The 20,771-nt window shown below is 39.4% G+C and overlaps 1 protein-coding gene across 1 annotated transcript; it reads left to right on the plus strand.

Moving 5' to 3' along the window:
* Positions 1-12,068: 12,068 nt before the first annotated feature.
* Positions 12,069-20,460, plus strand: LOC124264917 (glycoprotein-N-acetylgalactosamine 3-beta-galactosyltransferase 1-like). Its single transcript, XM_046699698.1, has 3 exons — positions 12,069-12,168; positions 16,394-17,052; positions 20,186-20,460. The coding sequence occupies exons 1-3, from the start codon at positions 12,069-12,071 to the stop codon at positions 20,342-20,344; spliced, it is 918 nt and encodes a 305-aa protein (XP_046555654.1). The 3' UTR covers positions 20,345-20,460.
* The last annotated feature ends 311 nt before the right edge of the window (positions 20,461-20,771 follow it).

Here is a 20,771-nt window from a genome sequence, read left to right on the forward strand (position 1 = left end):
CCGCCGTCTGATTCGTTCTGTTCCGAGGAGGTGCACTGCTGTGATTAGAGCTCGTGGCTCTACAACGAGATACTGAAGACAACGCCCCCTAGCGTAAATTGAGAGTTAACTGTTACCTTATACCGTGCTGACCTAAGGTTCACCATGTCAAATTTCATGGCATTATCTTTAAAAATACAAATGTAATAACCAGTTAAAATTGATATAAACATTACCAAAATAAACAGGGGTTGCGTTTCTTTTTGAGAGAGTGTACATATTTTATGGTATAGAGAGCATCTCCGACTACACCATATCCTTCCAATATGTGTCTCCACAGGAGATTACGATCTGGAGTTTTACAACTACAACTTACGACCGTATGGCATTGTGTGCGGCATTCAGGAATTCAACAGAAAAGATAAGGCGAAACCGGAACGTAGGAGATCAATACATAAGTGAAGAGACACAGAGGACGTCTTTTGTCTCATGTCTTGATCAACTGGAATGTTCCATCAAGTATTTGGTGTTAGTATGTTTCCAAGTGCATTAAAAAGCATTACTACTATTGCTCATATACATAGCTATTATGCTGAGAGAGCAAATCGATACGACTACGGACAGGCACTATGGACTATTATACTCTTATTGGGAAGCCTGTTGTATGTGCTAAACGTGTCACGCATGGCGGAACAAAGAGCTTCAACGTGTTTCCGATATTGTTCACTACTTGTCACAAAGAACGGCCTCTCTGTACGGGAGTAACCAACACTGTTTGACAGCTGTCCTTCTATTAAACGACTTACTTTTTCACACTGTGATATCGATCTTCACAAGACGTTTTTTTAACTGTTTGAACTGTAGAGCAGCACGGGATTTCCATCCACATCACTTTAAAGAAGGATAAGAATAACAGCTTCCTTATAGCAACAGGAATGACGTTTCGGCATAGGTTCTATATATTCTTACCTTTCCTTTGCACTCCCATTTTAAAATGAATCTCTAACAGTAAGTGTGTGAGTTGAGTTTTAAGCCGCACTCAACAATATTCTAGCTAGATGCTTGAATGGCATTTTAGAAGATGATATTTGATGAACATAGAGATTTTTTCTGGGTTACATCTTCTTTTTATTCTCGAGTACAGCGTTTCAGAGCTTGTTCTGGCCCCATCATCAGGTAAACTGAACAGTAACTGTTAACTCTGGCCGTGACGTCACAATGCTTATGACGTCACAATGCTATGACGACGCAATACATGTGGTGGTCAATAGATGCAGATGACATGGCTCATAGAATACATGTTATTATGAATATATATATAAGAAGCCTGCAAAATTAATGGATCAATTTTCTAGCTATATGGCGGCAGTCTGTAAATAATCGAATCTGGACCAGACAATGCTGTGACAGCATGAGCATAGATATACGTAACTGACATACGATGACATGTGTTCAACAAGTCAGTAAGCCTGACCACCAGTCAGTCGCGACCTTACTACAAGCATGGGTTACTAAAGACCTCTCAAAGACGTTATGTTATAACATGATTATAGTTGAATCAGACTCATTTCATTTATCTTTTGTCAAAGATCACGTTTTGGGTTATGAATGTCGGTGTAAGACTATAGTGAGTGAGTGAGTTACAATTTATCGTCACATCGGCAATATTTCACCCATATCGTAACGAGAGAAAATTGTACGCTAATAACAAATATATGAAGCAAATCCTGTCAACAAAACACAGTATAACAAGTAGATTATTAAATTCGATTCAAAACTAGTTTGGCAGCATATAAAGTACTAAATTGTTTACTAACAACACAATATAAACACAGGGCTATAGATGCCAGCAACTGAAGGTAGATCACCATACTGTGGACCATGGGGACCTCTATTACTTTTGTTACCTTCATGTACCCAAGCTGGGTTTACGTCATCCCCTCAGCCGCTGCCAATTAATTGTAGTCAAATTGGCCACAGAATATAAGAACGCATATTCAACGATTAAAACAGGTAGCATGAAATTAATAATTGATAATTGATTTATAGAGCGCCTATTTCCAAAAGATATTGCTCAATGGCGCTATGAAGAGAAAAGATTGTAGACAATGTCTATGGAAAAGAGAGTTTGAACAGATGAGTTTTGAGGGCAGTTTTGAAAGCATCATCAGATTCTATTTCTTTTAGGGTGAGTGGTAGAATGTTCCAAAAATACCTTGAATGAAATTGGATTTACATTCCCTGACGGAGGTAATAATAATTTTACGCTGATGCCACCCCCTATGAACGAATTGTCACTAACAGTCAAGGTTATTTCTTAAATCTAGTAAATAATTTTTTTTTCACTAATTACAATACAAAATCAAAATTTATTAATTAGTCCAATTTGTTTTAAAAACTAAAACTTAAACATGACTTGCATTGATTGAAAAGATCAGCTACCATTCTGACATTGAACTATTTATCCCTTGTAAAGGAAAAATCAATACAGTCAGGCAAGACATACTTAACCGTGATTCCTTCATCACAAGGGATTCAAAACGGAGAATCCTCACCTTTTAATATGTATTTGTGAGTATATCTTTTATGGCCAATGCAACATCGTCCTTTAATGACCTCTTCAAATCTGGACTGACAACCGAAGTAGGTGAAACCAATTGAATTATTGGTTTATTTTATCCAATCTATTAATACCTACATGGGTGTCTCACTTCTACATTAGATCACAAATGTAAGATCTAATCTATTAATACCTACATGGATGTCTCACTTCTACAGTACATCTAAAATGGAAGATCTAATCTATTTATACCTACTTGGGTGTCTCACTTTTACATTAGATCACAAATGTAAGATCTAATCTATTAATACCTACATGGGTGTCTCACTTCTACATTAGATCACAAATGTAAGATCTAATCTATTAATACCTACATGGGTGTCTCACTTCTACATTAGATCACAAATGGAAGATCTAATCTATTAATACCTACTTGGGTGTCTCACTTCTGCATTACATCACAAATGTAAGATCTAATCTATTAATACCTACTTGGGTGTCTCACTTCTACATTAGATCACAAATGGAAGATCTAATCTATTAATACCTACATGGGTGTCCCACTTCTACATTACATCACAAATGTAAGATCTAATCTATTAATACCTACATGGGTGTCTCACTTCTACATTAGATCACAAATGTAAGATCTAATCTATTAATACCTACATGGGTGTCTCACTTCTACAGTACATCACAAATGTAAGATCTAATCTATTAATACCTACATGGGTGTCTCACTTCTACATTAGATCACAAATGTAAGATCTAATCTATTAATACCTACATGGGTGTCTCACTTCTACATTAAATCACAAATGGCAGATCTAATCTATTAATACCTACTTGGGTGTCTCACTTCTGCATTAGATCACACATATATAATATGAGTATGGTATATGGGGTTGTCGTATGTTTGTAAAGGGCTACCCTAGTTGCAACATCAGCCATCGAGTTACCATTGATTCCAATATGGCTAGGTAACAAACCAAATTCAATGTCGTTTTGGCTAGTAGCCAGATCAGACTACACTCATAAAAAAGGCACAAACGCATAAGCGTTTTCAGCAGTGCATTCCGATATATTTTAACAGCAATTGTCATTAAGACAATTCCCTTGCTTGAATCCCATTAAGCATGTCGTGGTTGATGTGTATTGCTCGCAAACGCACCCCAAAATGCGTTTGGAAACGTTTGTCATAAAATATTAAAGCGACACATAAAAAGTTCCAGCAGAATAAGCTCTCTACAAAATGCACGTGCAATGTGTCGGAAACATGAGTAGAGACATCGGCTATAAAAGGCCAAACCAAAGTCATCGCTTCATTACAATATTTACGACGTAATCGAAGATAACAAAATGCCAAGGTTGAATGTTACTTACCTAAATATCGCCAAAGGACGTTTGGAAGCAGGGGAGTCCCGTTCTGTCATTCAATACACTTCTACGTCCACCACAGCACCATATCTCGATAAGGCATCAATATACCTGCTTCAATTCGACCCAAGATCGTCCCAGAAGTGGAAGGCCAAGAGTGACCACTCCTGCTCAAGACCAAAATCATCCGGGTTCTTCCCCGACGTCACCGATTTGCTACAGCAACGGACACCGCAGGACGGGAGCCTGGTCTACGAAGACTATCCGAACAAACCATCAGAAATCGTCTGAGAGACGTGGGGATTCGAGCATATCAACAAAGATAGATTTTTTGATAGCCTGAAGATCATATATTGTTTATATTTAGGGTGTTTTTAAAATACATTTAAGAGCTGTTGATATGGCGGTTGCGTCTAGTGTGAAAACAGAGCTGTTGTCTGGTAGTTGATAAGATATTGTTTTGATCCAATGACATTGGCACAAGTCACTGCGCCACCATCCTTGGACCCATCTGTACATAACGATTTGTATGCATTGTATTTATTTCTAAATTGATTAAATTCTTGTCTATATTGTAATTAATTTTGTTTCTGATTTTGTTAATGTGGTCGATAAAAGGTCGATATACGATGGAGCTGTAATCTAGTTTGGAACGGGTGAGTGATCTGTATAGGTGTATAAGTATAAGTGTAGGAGGGTAGTTTGGTCCCCTTCCCGCTTTGAATTTGAAATGACTTTCAACAAGTCAAGTGCCTGCATGTGTTTAATATGTGGTAAGAAAGTCAAATGAGAGTCAAAATTAACTTCCAAGAACTTGGCCTCCTTTACAACCTTGATTGGAGTGTCATTTACAAATAGTTCATGGTCCTTGTGCGACTTTTACTTTCTACAGAAATGTATACAATTTCGTTTCAATTTAGAAAACTGGAAGCTGTTTTCAACAAACCATTTTTGAAATTTGTTGGGACAGATTTGTAACTGCCTCTCTACAGTATGCATCTGTTTATCACGACAAGAAACATTACAACCATCCTCAAAAGGTGATCCATCCACTGAGCCATTTAAAACCTTTGAAACACTGTTTATTTTAATTCTAAATAAAGTGACAGGCAAAATACTGCCTTGTGGAACACACTGATCTTGATTGTATTGAGTCCCCACTCGGACTTGAAATTGCCTGTCTGTTATAATCTGTGATATAAAACACGGTAAACCACCTCTCAAACCAATATCGTGTTTATAAATCATTCAAAATGCTGTTCTTCCAAGTATCGTAGACTTTCTCAAGATCATAGAAAAGTGTTTAGATGCTATGGCATTTTAACAAAGGAATCTAATCGTTCTAAATGATCACAAGCACGACGAGTTCTCCGGAAACCAAAATAATCTGTTATGTAGCTCATGTAATGATTTTGTTTTAATTATAATCTTCACAGTCTGATTCTGTTCTTCTCCTGTTGTTTCTGACATTTTTTGAAACTAAGGAACATAACTGGATGATGAAGAATGTTTGGCAAGAGTTTCACAATTATATTTGCTGTTTCAGTTTTATTAGTTAATAGATTATCACCATTCGTCAGATGGTGAACAGTAGGTTTGGAATCTTTGCCTTTAATCCTTTGAAGCATATTCCACACCTTTGAAATGGATGTGCGAGAATTTATTTTGGTAACAGTTTCTCCAAGACTGACGCTAATTCTGTTTAAATGCTCGTCGACGAACCTTGGCATTTAAAATTTTAACATTATCTAAATTATGGATTGAGGGATGTCTGCAAAATGTTTTTTCCGCTTTCTTCCTTCCCTTTCGGGCCTGTTTACATGTTTTATTAAACCATGGTTTATGAATATGTCGAATTGCAAAGGACTGGTATAGTTTGGTCAGCAATGACATTCAGTATATACGACTGCATAGGATCTTAACTTTTTCTGAAAAGGTAATGCTTCAAGTGTTCAGTGCACACAGACTCATGTTGACCAATAAAACATGTCGAAGTTTCTCCTTGTTAAAGGTGGATCATCAACAGGGTTGACGATTTAGAGAATGGTGGGGAACTGATCACTCCCACTCCCAGGTCATCATGGACCATCCATTCACATTCATTGTGTAAGGAGGAGTCGATGAGTGCCAGACTGAGGGCTGAACATGTTCCAGGAGCTGGATGTGAAGAAGTGGTTGAATGATCCTTAGATATACAGAGATTATTCTCCGAACTAAATTCCTCAAGGATTTTGCCTTTGTTATTATGATGGACACATCCCCAAGGCGTGTTGTGTCCGTTCAGATCGCACATGATGAGACATGGTTTAGGAAACTGATCATATAGATTTGGAAGATACCACTGTCGGATATCAGATGAGGGAGAGACAAGCTATAACATGTCAAGGCAATATACAGGGCCAGACGAATAGCTACTCTTTGACGATTTGTATTAAATGTATGATACCTTGTCGCACCAAAAAGGAACCCCCTCCAGTTGTTTTATCTTCTGGAGGAGAGAAAGAGTGTACTGTACTAACTGAAGCTGAGGAAGTGGGTTTTTCAGATTTGACCCATGTCTTGTCAGTCCGACATGATACAGAGAATGTCGCTACAGTGTGAGAGACTGCAGCAGAGATAGAGGATACTAAACGATCGTCCGTCAAATACCATTTTTATTAAATGAGTTAATGAACTGGTATCAAACGAACGAGAGCGAATTTGATACTAAATCATTCACGAGTTAAATAAAAATGTATGCATCATGCATACATACATACATACATACATACATACATACATACATACATACATACATACATACATACATACATACATACATACATACATACATACATACATACATACATACATACACACACACACACACACACACACACACACATACACACACACACACACACACACACACACACACATACATACATACATACATACATACATACATACATACATACATACATACATACATACATACATACATACACAACCTGTTGACTAGCTGGGGCGGTGGGGTAGCCTAGTGGTTAAAGCGTTGGCTCGTCACGCCGAAGACTCGGGTTCGATTCCCCACATGGGCACAATGTGTTAAGCCCATTTCTGGTGTCCCCCGCCGTGATATTGCTGGAATATTGCTAAAAGCGGCGTAAAACTGAACTCAGTCAGTCAGTCAGTGTTGACTAGCTGTTTTGGTTGACTGCAAAATATAGTTCTTACACTTTGACATGCCTTTGGCAATGCCATAAATGTTATAGTTCATAATACTTTGGGGTTGTTAAAGACTCATATCGAGAATAAATTAACAGACAATAAAAGGTATACTTCACTTCACTTCATGAGTGTGGATTACAATACTTGGAACATGAATGAGTTTGACTGACTGCAGTGCCTCATGTTGACGTGTACCCTATGTTGTGTTTTCAGGGAAACACTTGACTTGCTGTTACTGCTGTGTTTGGGATGGCGGCCATGAGTGTGTCATCTAATTGTGAAAACACACACACACACACACACACACACACACACACACACACACACACACACACACACACACACACACACACACACACACACACACACACACACACACACACACACACCTGATTGTGAACAATGCAACCTAATATCTTAAAACACTAATTTGGCATAGTTACTAGACGTCGTGTCTGTCAGATGTGTATTTTGGCTGCATGAGCTTGTGAACGATATTTTTTACTGAAACCACACTCTTCCTCAAATGCGATTTTCATATGCGTTCTGGAAGCACTGGTGCCATTACAATACGGCACAGCGGTATACGGCACATGTCACTAGCCTAACGCTTAGGCCTTGAATATATACAGTGGAATCTGTCAAATCCGGTTTTCTCCATACTCCGGACTACTCTCTGAGTCCCGGCAAAGTTGTTCTTAATTTATCATTAAATCTTGCTTTATAATCCTGGCTCTCTCAATGACGGATTACGGACTAAAATAACAGTCCCAACAATCAACTTGCTATGAGAACAATGCTTTGTAATCCGGACTTAGCTGACTAAAATAACAGTCCGTTGAATCACATCTCCGTTACTTCTGTTGGGGTCCTAATCGCGGCCAACTCAGACCACAAGACAACTGGCAGTTTCTGTCTTGGATGTAAAACGTTAGTATGTTCTAATAAACATTTTACTGACCCCTAGCGTGGGGAGCTGTGTAGGTTTTCTTCTTTATATCGTAACGACCACTGTCAGTGAGACGGTAATTTTACTAAAAATGTTCAAAAGGAATGTTTCTATAAGCTACAGTGAAGTCATGTGTCCTCCGATATTTATAACTTCGGCCCGCATTATTCACAGTTAACAGAAAATGGATGCGTATACATATCTTGTTTCGCTAAACGTCATAATTGGTGTAGCTGGACAATCACATGTCAATAAAGTGTTTCTTTTTCATAGTAACAAATCAACTGATTTAAATTAAAAAGGAGCCCAAGTGTGTTGGGAGATTCAGGGAAAATCTAGACTTGCTTTATTTAGGGTTTAACATTGCAGGGAGGGTTTGCTCGTGGGGAAAATAATGTGTTTCAGGGACTGTGAGACAGACTAGCAAATGCCTGCAGAGTACATTCTTAGTGGAACAGGGCAATACATTTCTGCGAGCACCTGGTATCGCTATTTCATACTGGTTCGTGAATCATACTCTTCCTTTCTCTTTATGCCATGAATCTAATAATACTGACAAAATCTGAAACGGAGATCAAGGTGATATTGAAATGACACGGGCGGTACCAGGTAATGAGGAAACATGACACATGTGTGTTCATTTAACATATGCATGTATGAGTTATGTAGAGGATATACAGCGTCCAACTTTAGCATTCTATGATTTCTAGGTTTATGAAACACAATGATGAGTCGAATCGCTGGGGACCAAGTAATAAATTCGACTTATCGATGTATTCGAGACATAGGTATGCCTATGAGGGTAGAAAAAAAGATGATCCAGTCCTAATTCCTCCGCCTAAGCATTTGTTTATCTAATGATTTCCCTATCACTGTTAGGGGCACCTTATCAGTTCCAGTCTGATTAGCACAGACAGTGATTTTCCTAAAATCACTAATCTGCCTTTTGAACTCACCCATCAAAGGCGGAAAGGTGTGAGCCGCGCTGGTATGTTAATTGGATCAGTTTGCTACACCAATCAACTTCTCATTGACTGACTTCGGCTTATGTATACAAGATTGCTGTTGTTTGAATCTCATGGGACCAAATTTTCTTCTCGAGTCATCGTGTGCATTTATGAGTCGAATTCGTGTAACCGGTATTCAAATGATGACAATTAAACAGGGAATGGTCGGGACCGACAGGTACTTCGAGTTATGCATAATATTCGAGACACCGGCATTCGACTCATCGGGATTTGACTGTAAATGATGTATTGTTTCATTGGTACTTTGGAAGTTTGTGAGTATCAATCTAGGCAAGATACTTTATACGTTTCAGCATAGATGTAGATGTCTAGTAAATATGTTGTTATTCACAAGCTACTGTGTTCTCCAATAGAATGGCCAGGAGGCATATAACGTACATGTCATACATATAGGCACAATTGTATGGACTCTCCTTAATATGTTCATGCTTTAGTTTAGCGTCTGACGCCACCTTGATATGATTGGAATCAGACCGTTTTATCTAACATTGAGAGACAGGTAAGAGCAAATTCTTTTGAACCTTTTGAAGTGTATGCCCAAACTGAACGGGTAGAAAACTATAAAAGTATAGTGAGTGAGTGCATGCGTGCCTGCGTGAAGGAGTGAAACAGAGCCATGCATGTGAAAGAGTAGCATGGAGGCCTGTCATTAATTTGCATATAGCTTTACACAATAAGTCCATGAAAGATCAATTATAGTGTCAAAGCACCTATAACGACTGTTAATAACTCCAGCTATGCGTGTACCACAGTTGGGTATTGGCTGCGACGATTAATACGTGGTCTGTCACAAAGGCTGCTAGATGACAATGTAAGATAATTACTTGAACGTCATGATATATCAATAAGGAAATCCAAATAGATCGAACTGTAAGTACATACCTTCTCATGTGATGCTGAGTCTGTTACGCGGGGAACCTCAGTACACGGACAAACAGAGCCCTCCATCTTATAGACGCAAAACATCCTTGTGGGGTCATTATATGCAAAGGGGCTCCTCTATTACCAGCAAACCCCGTTCCAAGTCTGCTTTAGAATTAGTGAGTGAGTGAGTGAGGTTAGTTTTACGCCACACTCGGCAATATTCCAGCTATATGGCGGCTATCTGTAAATAATCGAGTCTGAACCAGACAATCCAGTGATCAACAGCATGAGGATCGATCTGCGCAATTGGGAACCGATGACATGTGTCAACCAAGTGAGCGAGCCTGACCACCCGATCCCGTTAGTCGCCTCTCACGACAAGCATGGGTAACTGAAGATCAATATTCTAACCCTGAGCTTCACGGGTCAGCAGCAACAGGAGTAGTAGTAGTAACGTAGTTATTGTAGGGGCAGTAGTAGTTGTTGTAGGAGTAGAAGGACTGGTGGTGGTACGGGTCTGAGAAATAGTGTCCATGATTCAGTGTTTGCTGTATTAATAGCCTAATTCCTTTCGACATAACGAGAAAACAACCTGTAATTATCAATGAAAAATATTATTAACTATGTCCTAGGGCGTCAGTCAATGAAACTATATCCGATCGATTCTGACAGTATAAATATAAGTGAGTGAGTGAGTGAGTGTGAGTGGTTATTGTTGTCATGCTCGGTAACTTGGTTCATTGCCCGTTTTCGTACTGGACAGCGTTGGTGGACGCTTACAATATGCATCTTCGTGTTGACAAATCCCATCATACAGAGAGAAATTATGCTGAATATGGCGATAAAGTACAAAACAAACAAACAGTGCCTAGTACTGGAATCTGTACTTTACTGAGAAAGTGTAATCCCAAATATAACATACGTTACATTTGACCACTTTCTAAAATGGCATTGTGTATTTCATAGCTTTCGGCCGTGGGAGGCGTGCCAAATAACAATAATCAGAGGGGTACACAAAGTCCGCAGTCTAGACTACCAGTTGTCCGACTTCCATTTTTGTGGAAGCCGTGGTGGCTGAGCGGTCTAGGCGTCGGTGGCTGAGGGTGTGGGTTCGGATCCCGGATGGAACTCAACCCAGAACTAGAATCTGTACTTTACTCAGAAAGTGTAATCCCAAATATAACATATGTTAAACAGTGCTGAGAACGGCAAAGGATGTATTTTTAAATAGAACTGAGGAATCTGACGTACATATAAGCAACAGGTTTAGTTTTATTTTAGAATTCAGACCAAAAGGGGGACAAGCTGTTTCCACCCATTGTATGTAAACAACACACGGCAAATTGACGACGACGATCCACCTTATATTGTGGGTCTTGTGTCCAGTAGCCAATAATTAATTGCCTACCAACAGTCACCAAATGACTTGCTTAATAATGGCAGATATACACATTTTATGATGCATTCAAATATCATGATACACCAGACAAAAGTCTGACTCTCGCCGTTCAATAAACATCTGTTACGGCCACCAGAAGACAGAAATGTTGCCGATACGCAACTACAGGTAAATATACACCTACGTTATAAGTTTGGGCATTTTGAAACTGTGTTATTGAGATGGTAATCAAGGAATGCATACTGGTGAATAATTTTGTTTAAATCTAGTAACCTTTTAAAAACGCATCAAAACTGTCCAAATGACCACAGTCTGATTGATCGTTTGTTTCTTTTCAGCCTCTTTAAGCGATCGGCGATTAACTGTGAGAATGGTGTTGCAGAGTTGAAATCCAGTATCCATACTGTGGCTGCCAAGGAGATCTGGTTTCAACACGTTACATATTATCCTGAAGAGTGAAGGTACAAATTACAAAGGGACATTCGACCCAGTTACGTGAATGTAAATCAACAACAGTGAAATAACGGGAAAATGGCCACCTTCCCTCCTGTCACAAAAGTAACTGCTGCTGTGTTAGGTTTAACAGTCGGATTATCGTTGGCGTCCATTTGTGTTGTGTTATTCAAAGCGGAACATTCCGACTTTCATTTCGTCTCGTCTATTGTGAACACTGTAAATTCACAAAATGTTCATTCAAGGGAGATGCAGAATCTATCGAAGGACTTCCATGAAGAATTTCCGAAGTCGCTGGAACAATACTTGTCTGGAAATATAAAATTCGGAGACCTGCATCTCCATAAAGGTGAGTTACGATTGGACAGTATACTCTGCCATCCTATTGAGTGAGAAGGTTGTATTGACGCCACTGTGAACAGTATGTCAGGTGATCAGAACGCGTCATCTATAAGCATGGAATGCAACCCTGAAATAGCGTCGGTCAAGTATGTTTCTGTCGTTTTGAAATTCATGAACATGGTGTTGATAAGTGGAGGATCTGACTGGGAATTCAAGGTAACGTTAATCGGATACTAAAACGTCAAACGGAGGCAACTGTGTACAGTAAACTACCGTACTACTGTTACTCCTTTCTGAAACAAAAATATATACATTTCTATTTATGCATATGATTCTCGGGCGAGTGGGTTTAAAAGATAGTTATGCATCGAAAATGTATTTCAGTTATATCATTGGGTTTAAACTTTATTGGACAGAAAATCCAACTGTCAAATTGCCCCACCCAAAAATGCTCCAGCAAATTAGGTGAAAATGCCCCATGCCCCACTAGCTGACGAAGCTTGTTGCTGGGGTGACGGTCTCGGTCAGCTCTTTAAACGTATGACGGATCTCTAAAGCAGGGATAGAAGGCAAGACCATCAGTTTCAGATTAAATCGAAACACTGGGTTTTTTCTCTGTATGCCACCATCATAATATGTACCTTTCTTGAATGTCTTCTTCAAGTATGTCCGAGAGGTTTTGTGTGTCTTTACTGTGAAGGGTATCTTCATCGGGGACACTGTCGATTGCCGATAAATTGACGTCAAAAGTAACCGTCCCGGCTATCTGCGAAATGATCCATCAGAGATGGTGCATGTAAGCGCTATAGGGGAACCTGTCCTGTCGGCTTCATCTTACCTCTTCTTGGACACTCTATATATATACTGTAGTTCCGCAGAGACTCTGTGTCCAGCCTTCACATTTATTTATTATGAGATTCGCCTTCACTTACTACCAATAAACATTTCCTGCTGTTGGTGGTCACCTTTTCAGTTGGAAGAAGTGAATGACTTGCACTTAATCCAAAATAAATTTATACAAGGAGTTGAAATGCTCATATGTCCACCCTGATCTAGCTGAGCAGAGTCTCAACATTTCCTCAACATACCATAGCATTGAATGTCAATTACTAAACATGATTTTATAGCCTGAAATGCTCATACATGTATGCTTAATCATGTTAAAACATTGGGGCAATTTGACCAATTTACTGTGGCATTTTGTAGCTGGGGCAATCGGGAAGTGCCAAGGGACAATGTATTCATGACCGGGCAGCCGTGTTTTGGAAATGTAACATTGGCACATAGTGACAGACAATAAGCAAAGTCACAGTGTGTGGTGACACGTCTTGGGGGTACATCGGGGTTATTGTTACCTGGTATCTCACTCGGAAATGAAGCAGTAGGCATTAAGGTAAGTACCACAAAGTGTTAGTTTGGTTGTTACGTCGCTTTGAATAATATTTTCGGAACTATCAAGACATTGAGGTTAGAATTGACACGGTAGCGGACTGTGACGCGTGCTGTATGTGAAGGAGCGTTGTCATGCTGGAACAACTCCCTCTGTCGGTACATAATCGGAAGCATGTGACGTGCAAGGACTTCATTGATGTACCGATTTGCTGTCAAATTCCCGATGAACCACCACTAAATCAGATCTTTATGAGCAAGATATCTCACCTCACACCATGACACTGCCTCCACCCAATCTGTCGAGTGCAATTTCGACACGTTCATTTCACCGACTGTAAGCACGTTGTCTTCCATCTTGCCGGTGAAGAAGGAATCATGATTCATCACGGAACCAGACTCGCCTCAAGTTTCTAAGGTTCCAGTTCCAGACTCTACGCGATTGCGCCGATGGAAGTCTCTCAAAACTTGGGCGACAACTGGCCTTCTTGGTCGAATCCCCATTTGATGCAATCGATTCCTGACAGTTTGGTCAAACATTCTTCTCAAACAAGATATGCGTTGTGCAGTCTCTGTACTGTGGCAGGACAATGACGCAAGTGAACAACCCGGATAAAGAGGTCGTGGGCTTGTGTGGTAACTCTTGGACGCCCGCTTCTCGGGATCTTGGGCGGAATTAGTCTGCAGGACACGATCCCAAAGGCGAGGTATGGTGCTCTGATGAACGTTCAAATGTCCGCAACTGCAGACTGCGACTCCCCAGCTTCAAGGCGGCCTATGGCGATGTTTCGATTGGCGGCACTCAGTCGTGGCATGATGATTTCCTCTTTGCCAGGCAAAAACAAATGAAAACACTGAAACACAACGTTTGCCTTTTTATAGTGATCGATACCGCATGCCATTCCGCTGTTACACTTTATGAATTGCCATGAAAAAGGTTACTGAGTCCCCTTTGAACCAGCAAAAAAGAACACAGACAAGTCTAAAATATTCAATAATATATTGAATAAACAATGAGCAAAGTTACAATGAATGATTTCTGGTGTCCCCCTCCGTGATATTGCTGGAATATTGCTAAAAGCGGCGTAAAACTAAACTCAGTCAGTCAGTACAATGAATGACAGTACAGATTTCTAATACAATATTATAGATTTACAAATCTAAAATATTGACTAAATGTTCATAGTTACCACAGTCTGGATTCTTGTCGATGTGCTGATTGAAGATTTGTTGACGAGGTGAGTGAACGATGTTAGCAGACAGACAGATGAGGGTAAATCCAAAGCAGTCCTCAAAGTCGTTTGTCGAACATCTCAGAAACTACCGCTTATAATCCATTATATATATAGTTCTGGAGAAATCCAGCAAAAACGATGGCAAAAGACAAAGACGCTTCTCGAGCCTTCCGGAAGCAGAACATGAACAAACATCAACAAAGGGGCAGGTAACTTTAATCGCAGCTCCTCGGCCCACTCTCAACAGGTGGAATTACATAGTCTAGGGAAGGTGCGAGTTGAAATCACATTCAGCGCTTTAAACTTTTGTGACCCATAATAATGAAAAGTTAATCAATGTGGCATCTTAATATTAAAACACACACACACACACACACACACACACACACACACACACACACACACACACACACACACACACACACACACACACACACACGCACGCACACACACACACACACACACACACACACACTCAAAACACCGCTTACTAGCACGTGCATTTTGCTTTGCATGTTTTCTTGGTGACGTTTTGGCGAATATTCCTTCAAACACTTCTAAAACAAGAGAAATAGAATTGCCCCGTTTGGCGCTGAAGCTGTTTACAATCACACAAAGATGACGTTTGGAAAAGAAATAGTATATTTGTATCCTTTTTACCACAGCTACATAAATTCAATATTCTCAAAATCACCTATGCGTTTCTTTTTCTTTTGAAGAGTGTATTATGTATGGTGGGTGATAAGTTAGTCTGGTTTTCCTCGGCAGTAAGCAATATTCAAACAAATATTAAGACGAGGCTCTGCAGAAATCGATTAATACTTTATATAACTATTATTTAATCGGTATTTTATACATTGAAAGTAAACAGACAATATATTTTGGCCGTTTTGTTATTTCGTTCGAGATTCAATCTGACGAACGTGAGAAAAAGGTCAATAGTCACTTTGGAGGTTGTTTCAGCGTCTATAAATGTGAGCAAAACGTTAACAGCTCCATCCCAGCCTGCTCTATAAGACAATGAGTCAACTATCTTTATACTGAACAAGCTTATAACGAACTGACGGATATATTAGGTCCGGCAATTTGATGTAATTTTTTAGTCGCAACGCTTATAATGAACTACGGGTATAACGAACTACGGGTATGACGAACTACGGGTATATAAAACTACGGTACAACGAACTACGGGTACAACGAACTACGGGTACAACGAACTACGAGTATAACGAACTACGGTATAACGAACTACGGTAAACGAACTACGAGTATGACGAACTACTGTACAACGAACTACGGGTATAACAAACTATGGGCATAACGAACTACGGGTAAACGAACTACGGGTATAACGAACTACGGGTATAACGAACTACGGGCATAACGAACTACGGGCATAACGAATTACGGGTACAACGAACTACGGGCATAACGAACTACGGGTATAACGAACTACGGGTATAACGAACTACGGGTACAACGAACTACGGGTATAACTAACTACAGGTATAACGAACTAAAGGTATTACGAACTATGGGTATAACGAACTACCGTGTGAAATTGTTTGGCGAGATAGCTCAAAGATGATTCCTGTTTTATTGGAACAGACAATGATGACATATCCAAGGCTCTGCATCGAAAGGCGAGAGTACTGTGCTGGATTATGACGTCACCAAAGAACCTGTATGTTAAAGCACGTGTAGTTCGTGACACGTGGGCTAGGCGCTGCAACAAAGTCCTCTTCATGAGCTCTGTGACAGATCCAAAGTTCCCTACAATCGGATTAAACGTGTCGGAAGGCCGGAAGCATCTGACGGCCAAAACGATGCAGGCTTTCCGCTACATCTACGAAAACCACTTTGATGATGCTGACTGGTTCATGAAAGCTGACGATGACACATATGTTATTTTAGAAAATCTCCGATACTTTCTGACGTCACAAAACAAATCCGAACCTGTATTTTTTGGCCACCATTTTAAGGTAATTGTCAAACAAGGGTACTACAGTGGCGGAGGAGGGTATGTGCTGAGTAAGGAGGCGTTGAGGAGATATGGGGAGAAGGGACACGATCCCACACTGTGCAGGCCTGATGGTGGTGCAGAAGATGCAGCGTTCGGCAGATGTATGGAGAACCTGGGGGTGAGGACAGTCAACACAACAGACGCTCTCGGGAGGAGCAGATTCCATTGTTTTCGGCCTGAGATGCATTTGGCGGGTACATACCCACGGTGGTTTTACAAGTACGATGCAAATGGTGCTAAGAAGGTAAGTGAAACACAGTATGTTATGTTTATCTAAAGGAAATCTGTGTGTATCTCATCAGAATCAGAAATTTTACTTTGGTACCGTACTAAACCTTTCTGGCGGTTGGTCAGGTGAATCATCCAGTCAGCATCGGCGGCGGAAGCCTGTATTATCCTGCTTTAAAGCGACTCAAACGAAGCAGTTTAATGCTGGAAGTCTTAAATAAGCCAGATGTAGTGTAACCTGTTGAGAAATCTGGATACATCTGTTTTAGGCAAATCTGTGATCTATGTACTGTATCTAGATTTTTTATCAGAAATATAATGAAAATTTGAATAGTGGAAAATACACGTCAACAGTGTTTCCTGTCTAACATATCGTCATCACTTGAATATAATGATTTGAGGCACGGAAAGAGCTATTAGAGTCAGATGCACTTCATCAACGTCTTTTCTACACATATCATGGGATCAACTTTTTTAAAAAGTAGGGGGCTAATTCTATGCATGCCTGGAGCAGCCTTAATCATATCAACCGAAAACATATTTTCAATGATTAAAAATGACCAAATCTCCAAACCTCAAATATATAACAATACATATTAGTAGTATATACATTGTATTCACTTATATGAAACAATGTTACATTTCCGCTCTTCATATACATATCAAATAGTCCATAATAGAAGCAGGGAGAATAGAAGACGCAGATTATCAGAGTGTATAATTGATTCTGTTGGTCGGTTCGAAAGTTATGATGATACATCTGTCGGTGACCGTCGATCACGTGATAGTGTCATCAACAGATTTGATCACGTGTTGATGAAATTGTGTTACACATTTAATTTGTTTATTGTAAACGGTCGCGTGACTGGTGATATGTCAGGCGAGTATACACACTGCGGGGGAAGTGGTTGTAGTGTAAATGACTACTTTGTCTCCTCATCCGAGTTTTCAAAAATACGTTTCCTTCCTAAAAGTTGGTGAACGCCAGGACATAGATCATTTTCCCCTTGAAATACTGTGTAATTTTTCTATTCGTGAACAAATTTCTATTTTCTTTTCTAAACATAGATTGCATCCTCAATGAAAAAATAGTTTGGAATGATTACAGTTCCGGTGTATTATTAACACACGCACGAGAAAAATTGTCGTCAAATCATTTTTCGCTACTTAGAAACTGAAATGTGTACAATATGACTCGAAGAAACCACGTCTACCTACAAAATGTAAGGCTGCTGAGAAGGACGCCCGTAAAGCTCTGAGAAGTTTTAGAAAATATCGTACAAACGCTTATAGAGTAATACTGTAGAAAACGAAATATATTATAGAACCTGCTGCAGAAAGTTTAAGGCTGACCTAAATAAAGGATATATTGACAAATTAACAAATACTATCTTCTGGCCATCACAGTTTTGGAGACAAATAAAACTCCTGAAAAGTCCTAGAACTACGCCAGAATATATTTCAAAACAAGTGGTTTACGCATTTCAAAGAATATTTTCAAATGAAGAAACGTATGACGTTCTAAATGTAAATGTTAACGTTAACGATAATATACACCGTGCACCCTATGAAGATGTGGACGAATTATTATTGGAATCAGCCATAAGTTATAGTGAGATAACCAAAGCTATTAACCATTTGAAATTACGAAATAGCGCCAGACCTTGATAATATCTTAGCAGAAATGTTTAAATATTCCAGGCCTGAAAATATGCCATGCATTAGAAATATTTGTAGCAAAATCTTTGGAGCAGAAATGTTTCCACATTTATGGGTGTCCTCTGTTATAATCCCGTTACTTCAGAAGGGGGACAAACAATCCAGACTACTATAGGGGCATATCACTAATGATTATTGCGCAGATCGATGTTCATGCTGTTGATCACTGGATTGTCTCGTCCAGACTCGATTATTTACAGACCGCCGCCATATAGCTGGAATATTGCTGAGTGCGGCGTAAAACTAAAATTACTCACTCACTCACTCACTTCGCTTACGATGTAATATCAGTATCAGGCTCTGTCTACCGAAAATAGCCTACAAAATACTCCCACACTTATACAATGTAGGTAATGTAACATGGCCTTCACATATTCGAAACCTTGTATTCTCATACGGTTATGGCATTGTCTTGTCCCAGGCGGTTGGCAATGTTCGTATACATGTATTTTAAATGAATTCAGGGAACGCTCCATATATTTATATATATTTTTTTTCAAAATTGACATTCGAATTTACACGAAAGTACACGAATCGTGAATCGTATACAAGTCTACTTGAACCCGAAAAAGATCTTTTCATACTAACCTCTGGAAAGTTGCGATACTTAGTTGTTAGATTCAGATTGGGTTTGGCAGGATTAATGATCAGTGACGATAGGAAAATAAGGATTGATAAAAATTAAAGGATTTGGAAGTTATGTACAAGAGGTATAGAGACTGAAATCCACTTTGTCTTTTCATGCCCTACTCTTATTAGCCAGAGAATTCTGTATATGCGAAACAAGTTTAGTAAACCTCCAGAACTTGCATTCTCTTCTTTTATGACCTCAAGAAATGATACCGATATTTTACACCTGCCATTATATTTAAAACATGCAACAAGCTTAAGACATAATGCATTGAAAAATATTGTATATCCAAAGTAATGTAATACTGTACGTAACATCTGACTGTGTGAGTTCAGTGTGCGAAATAGCCACTGGCCCGCTAGCCCGTGGCTAGTGAAAGTCCGGTCGGGCCAGTAAATTTCTTTAGTCACTGGCCCGACTGTCTAGTGAATTTTCATGGGTTCATTTCTTAAATGTAACACTCTCTCCGATTTGTTAAGTTATAACACACTTTAAATTCATGCAAGATTATGGCCGGATAAATTATGATTTTACCTTGCTTAGTTTCTACATTCACATTTCGGGCTAGTGAATTATTCTGTGGGCTAGTAGCTTTCAGGCAAAGCTAACCCGACTGGCTAGCAAAATTTGGAAACTATTTCGCACACTGTGTGAGTTACTGTATATATTGTATACTCTGTATGTGAGCCGAATGCCTAAAACACAATACACTTCTTCTTCTTCGACACTGGAATGAAAGTCGACATGTAAGTATTTTTAGATTAATGTAAAGATCTAACATTATCATTTTATATTTCAGGGTATAGAGAGCATCTCCGACTATGCCATATCCTTCCACTATGTGAAACCACAGAAGATGTACGATCTGGAGTTTTACATTTACCACTTACGACCGTATGGCATTGTGTCCGGCACTCAGGAGCTCAACAGAAACGATAACATGAAACCCAATACATAAGGGAAATGACACAGAGGACGTAATTTGTCTGAAGTCTTATGTGACATGAAAGTTCCTTCAAGTATTTGGTGTTGTTAGTATGTTTCCAACTGCATTAAACAATATTATGCTACTGATGATAGTAGTTTTTATGATGATGTAACAAATCGATATGATATGATCGGAAAGGCACTATGGCTCTATTATACTGACACTTCGAAGCCTGTTCCACATGTTACACGTGTCACACATTGCGGAATAAAGAGCTTCAACGTGTTTCCGATATGGTTTACTACTTGTCACAAAGAACGGCCTCTCTGTATGTGGGTAAACAACATTGTCTGACAGCTGTAACTTCTTCCATCGTCCTTCTATTAAACTACTCACTTTCTGCATTGCGATGTAGATATTCGCAGGACGGGTTTTAGTTATTGTTGAATCGTTTGGA

Source organism: Haliotis rubra, unplaced genomic scaffold (genome assembly GCF_003918875.1).
Source record: "Haliotis rubra isolate DU_JTF1 unplaced genomic scaffold, ASM391887v1 Scf95, whole genome shotgun sequence".
In the NCBI taxonomy this organism is placed as follows: domain Eukaryota; kingdom Metazoa; phylum Mollusca; class Gastropoda; order Lepetellida; family Haliotidae; genus Haliotis; species Haliotis rubra.

Coding starts and splice junctions, on each gene's coding strand:
- LOC124264917 (XM_046699698.1), top strand. CDS start 12,069: ATGCAGAATCTATCGAAGGACTTCCATGAAGAATTTCCGAAGTCGCTG. Junction 12,169..16,393: donor AGACCTGCATCTCCATAAAG/GTGAGTTACGAT, acceptor TTATTGGAACAG/ACAATGATGACATATCCAAG. Junction 17,053..20,185: donor ATGCAAATGGTGCTAAGAAG/GTAAGTGAAACA, acceptor TTTATATTTCAG/GGTATAGAGAGCATCTCCGA.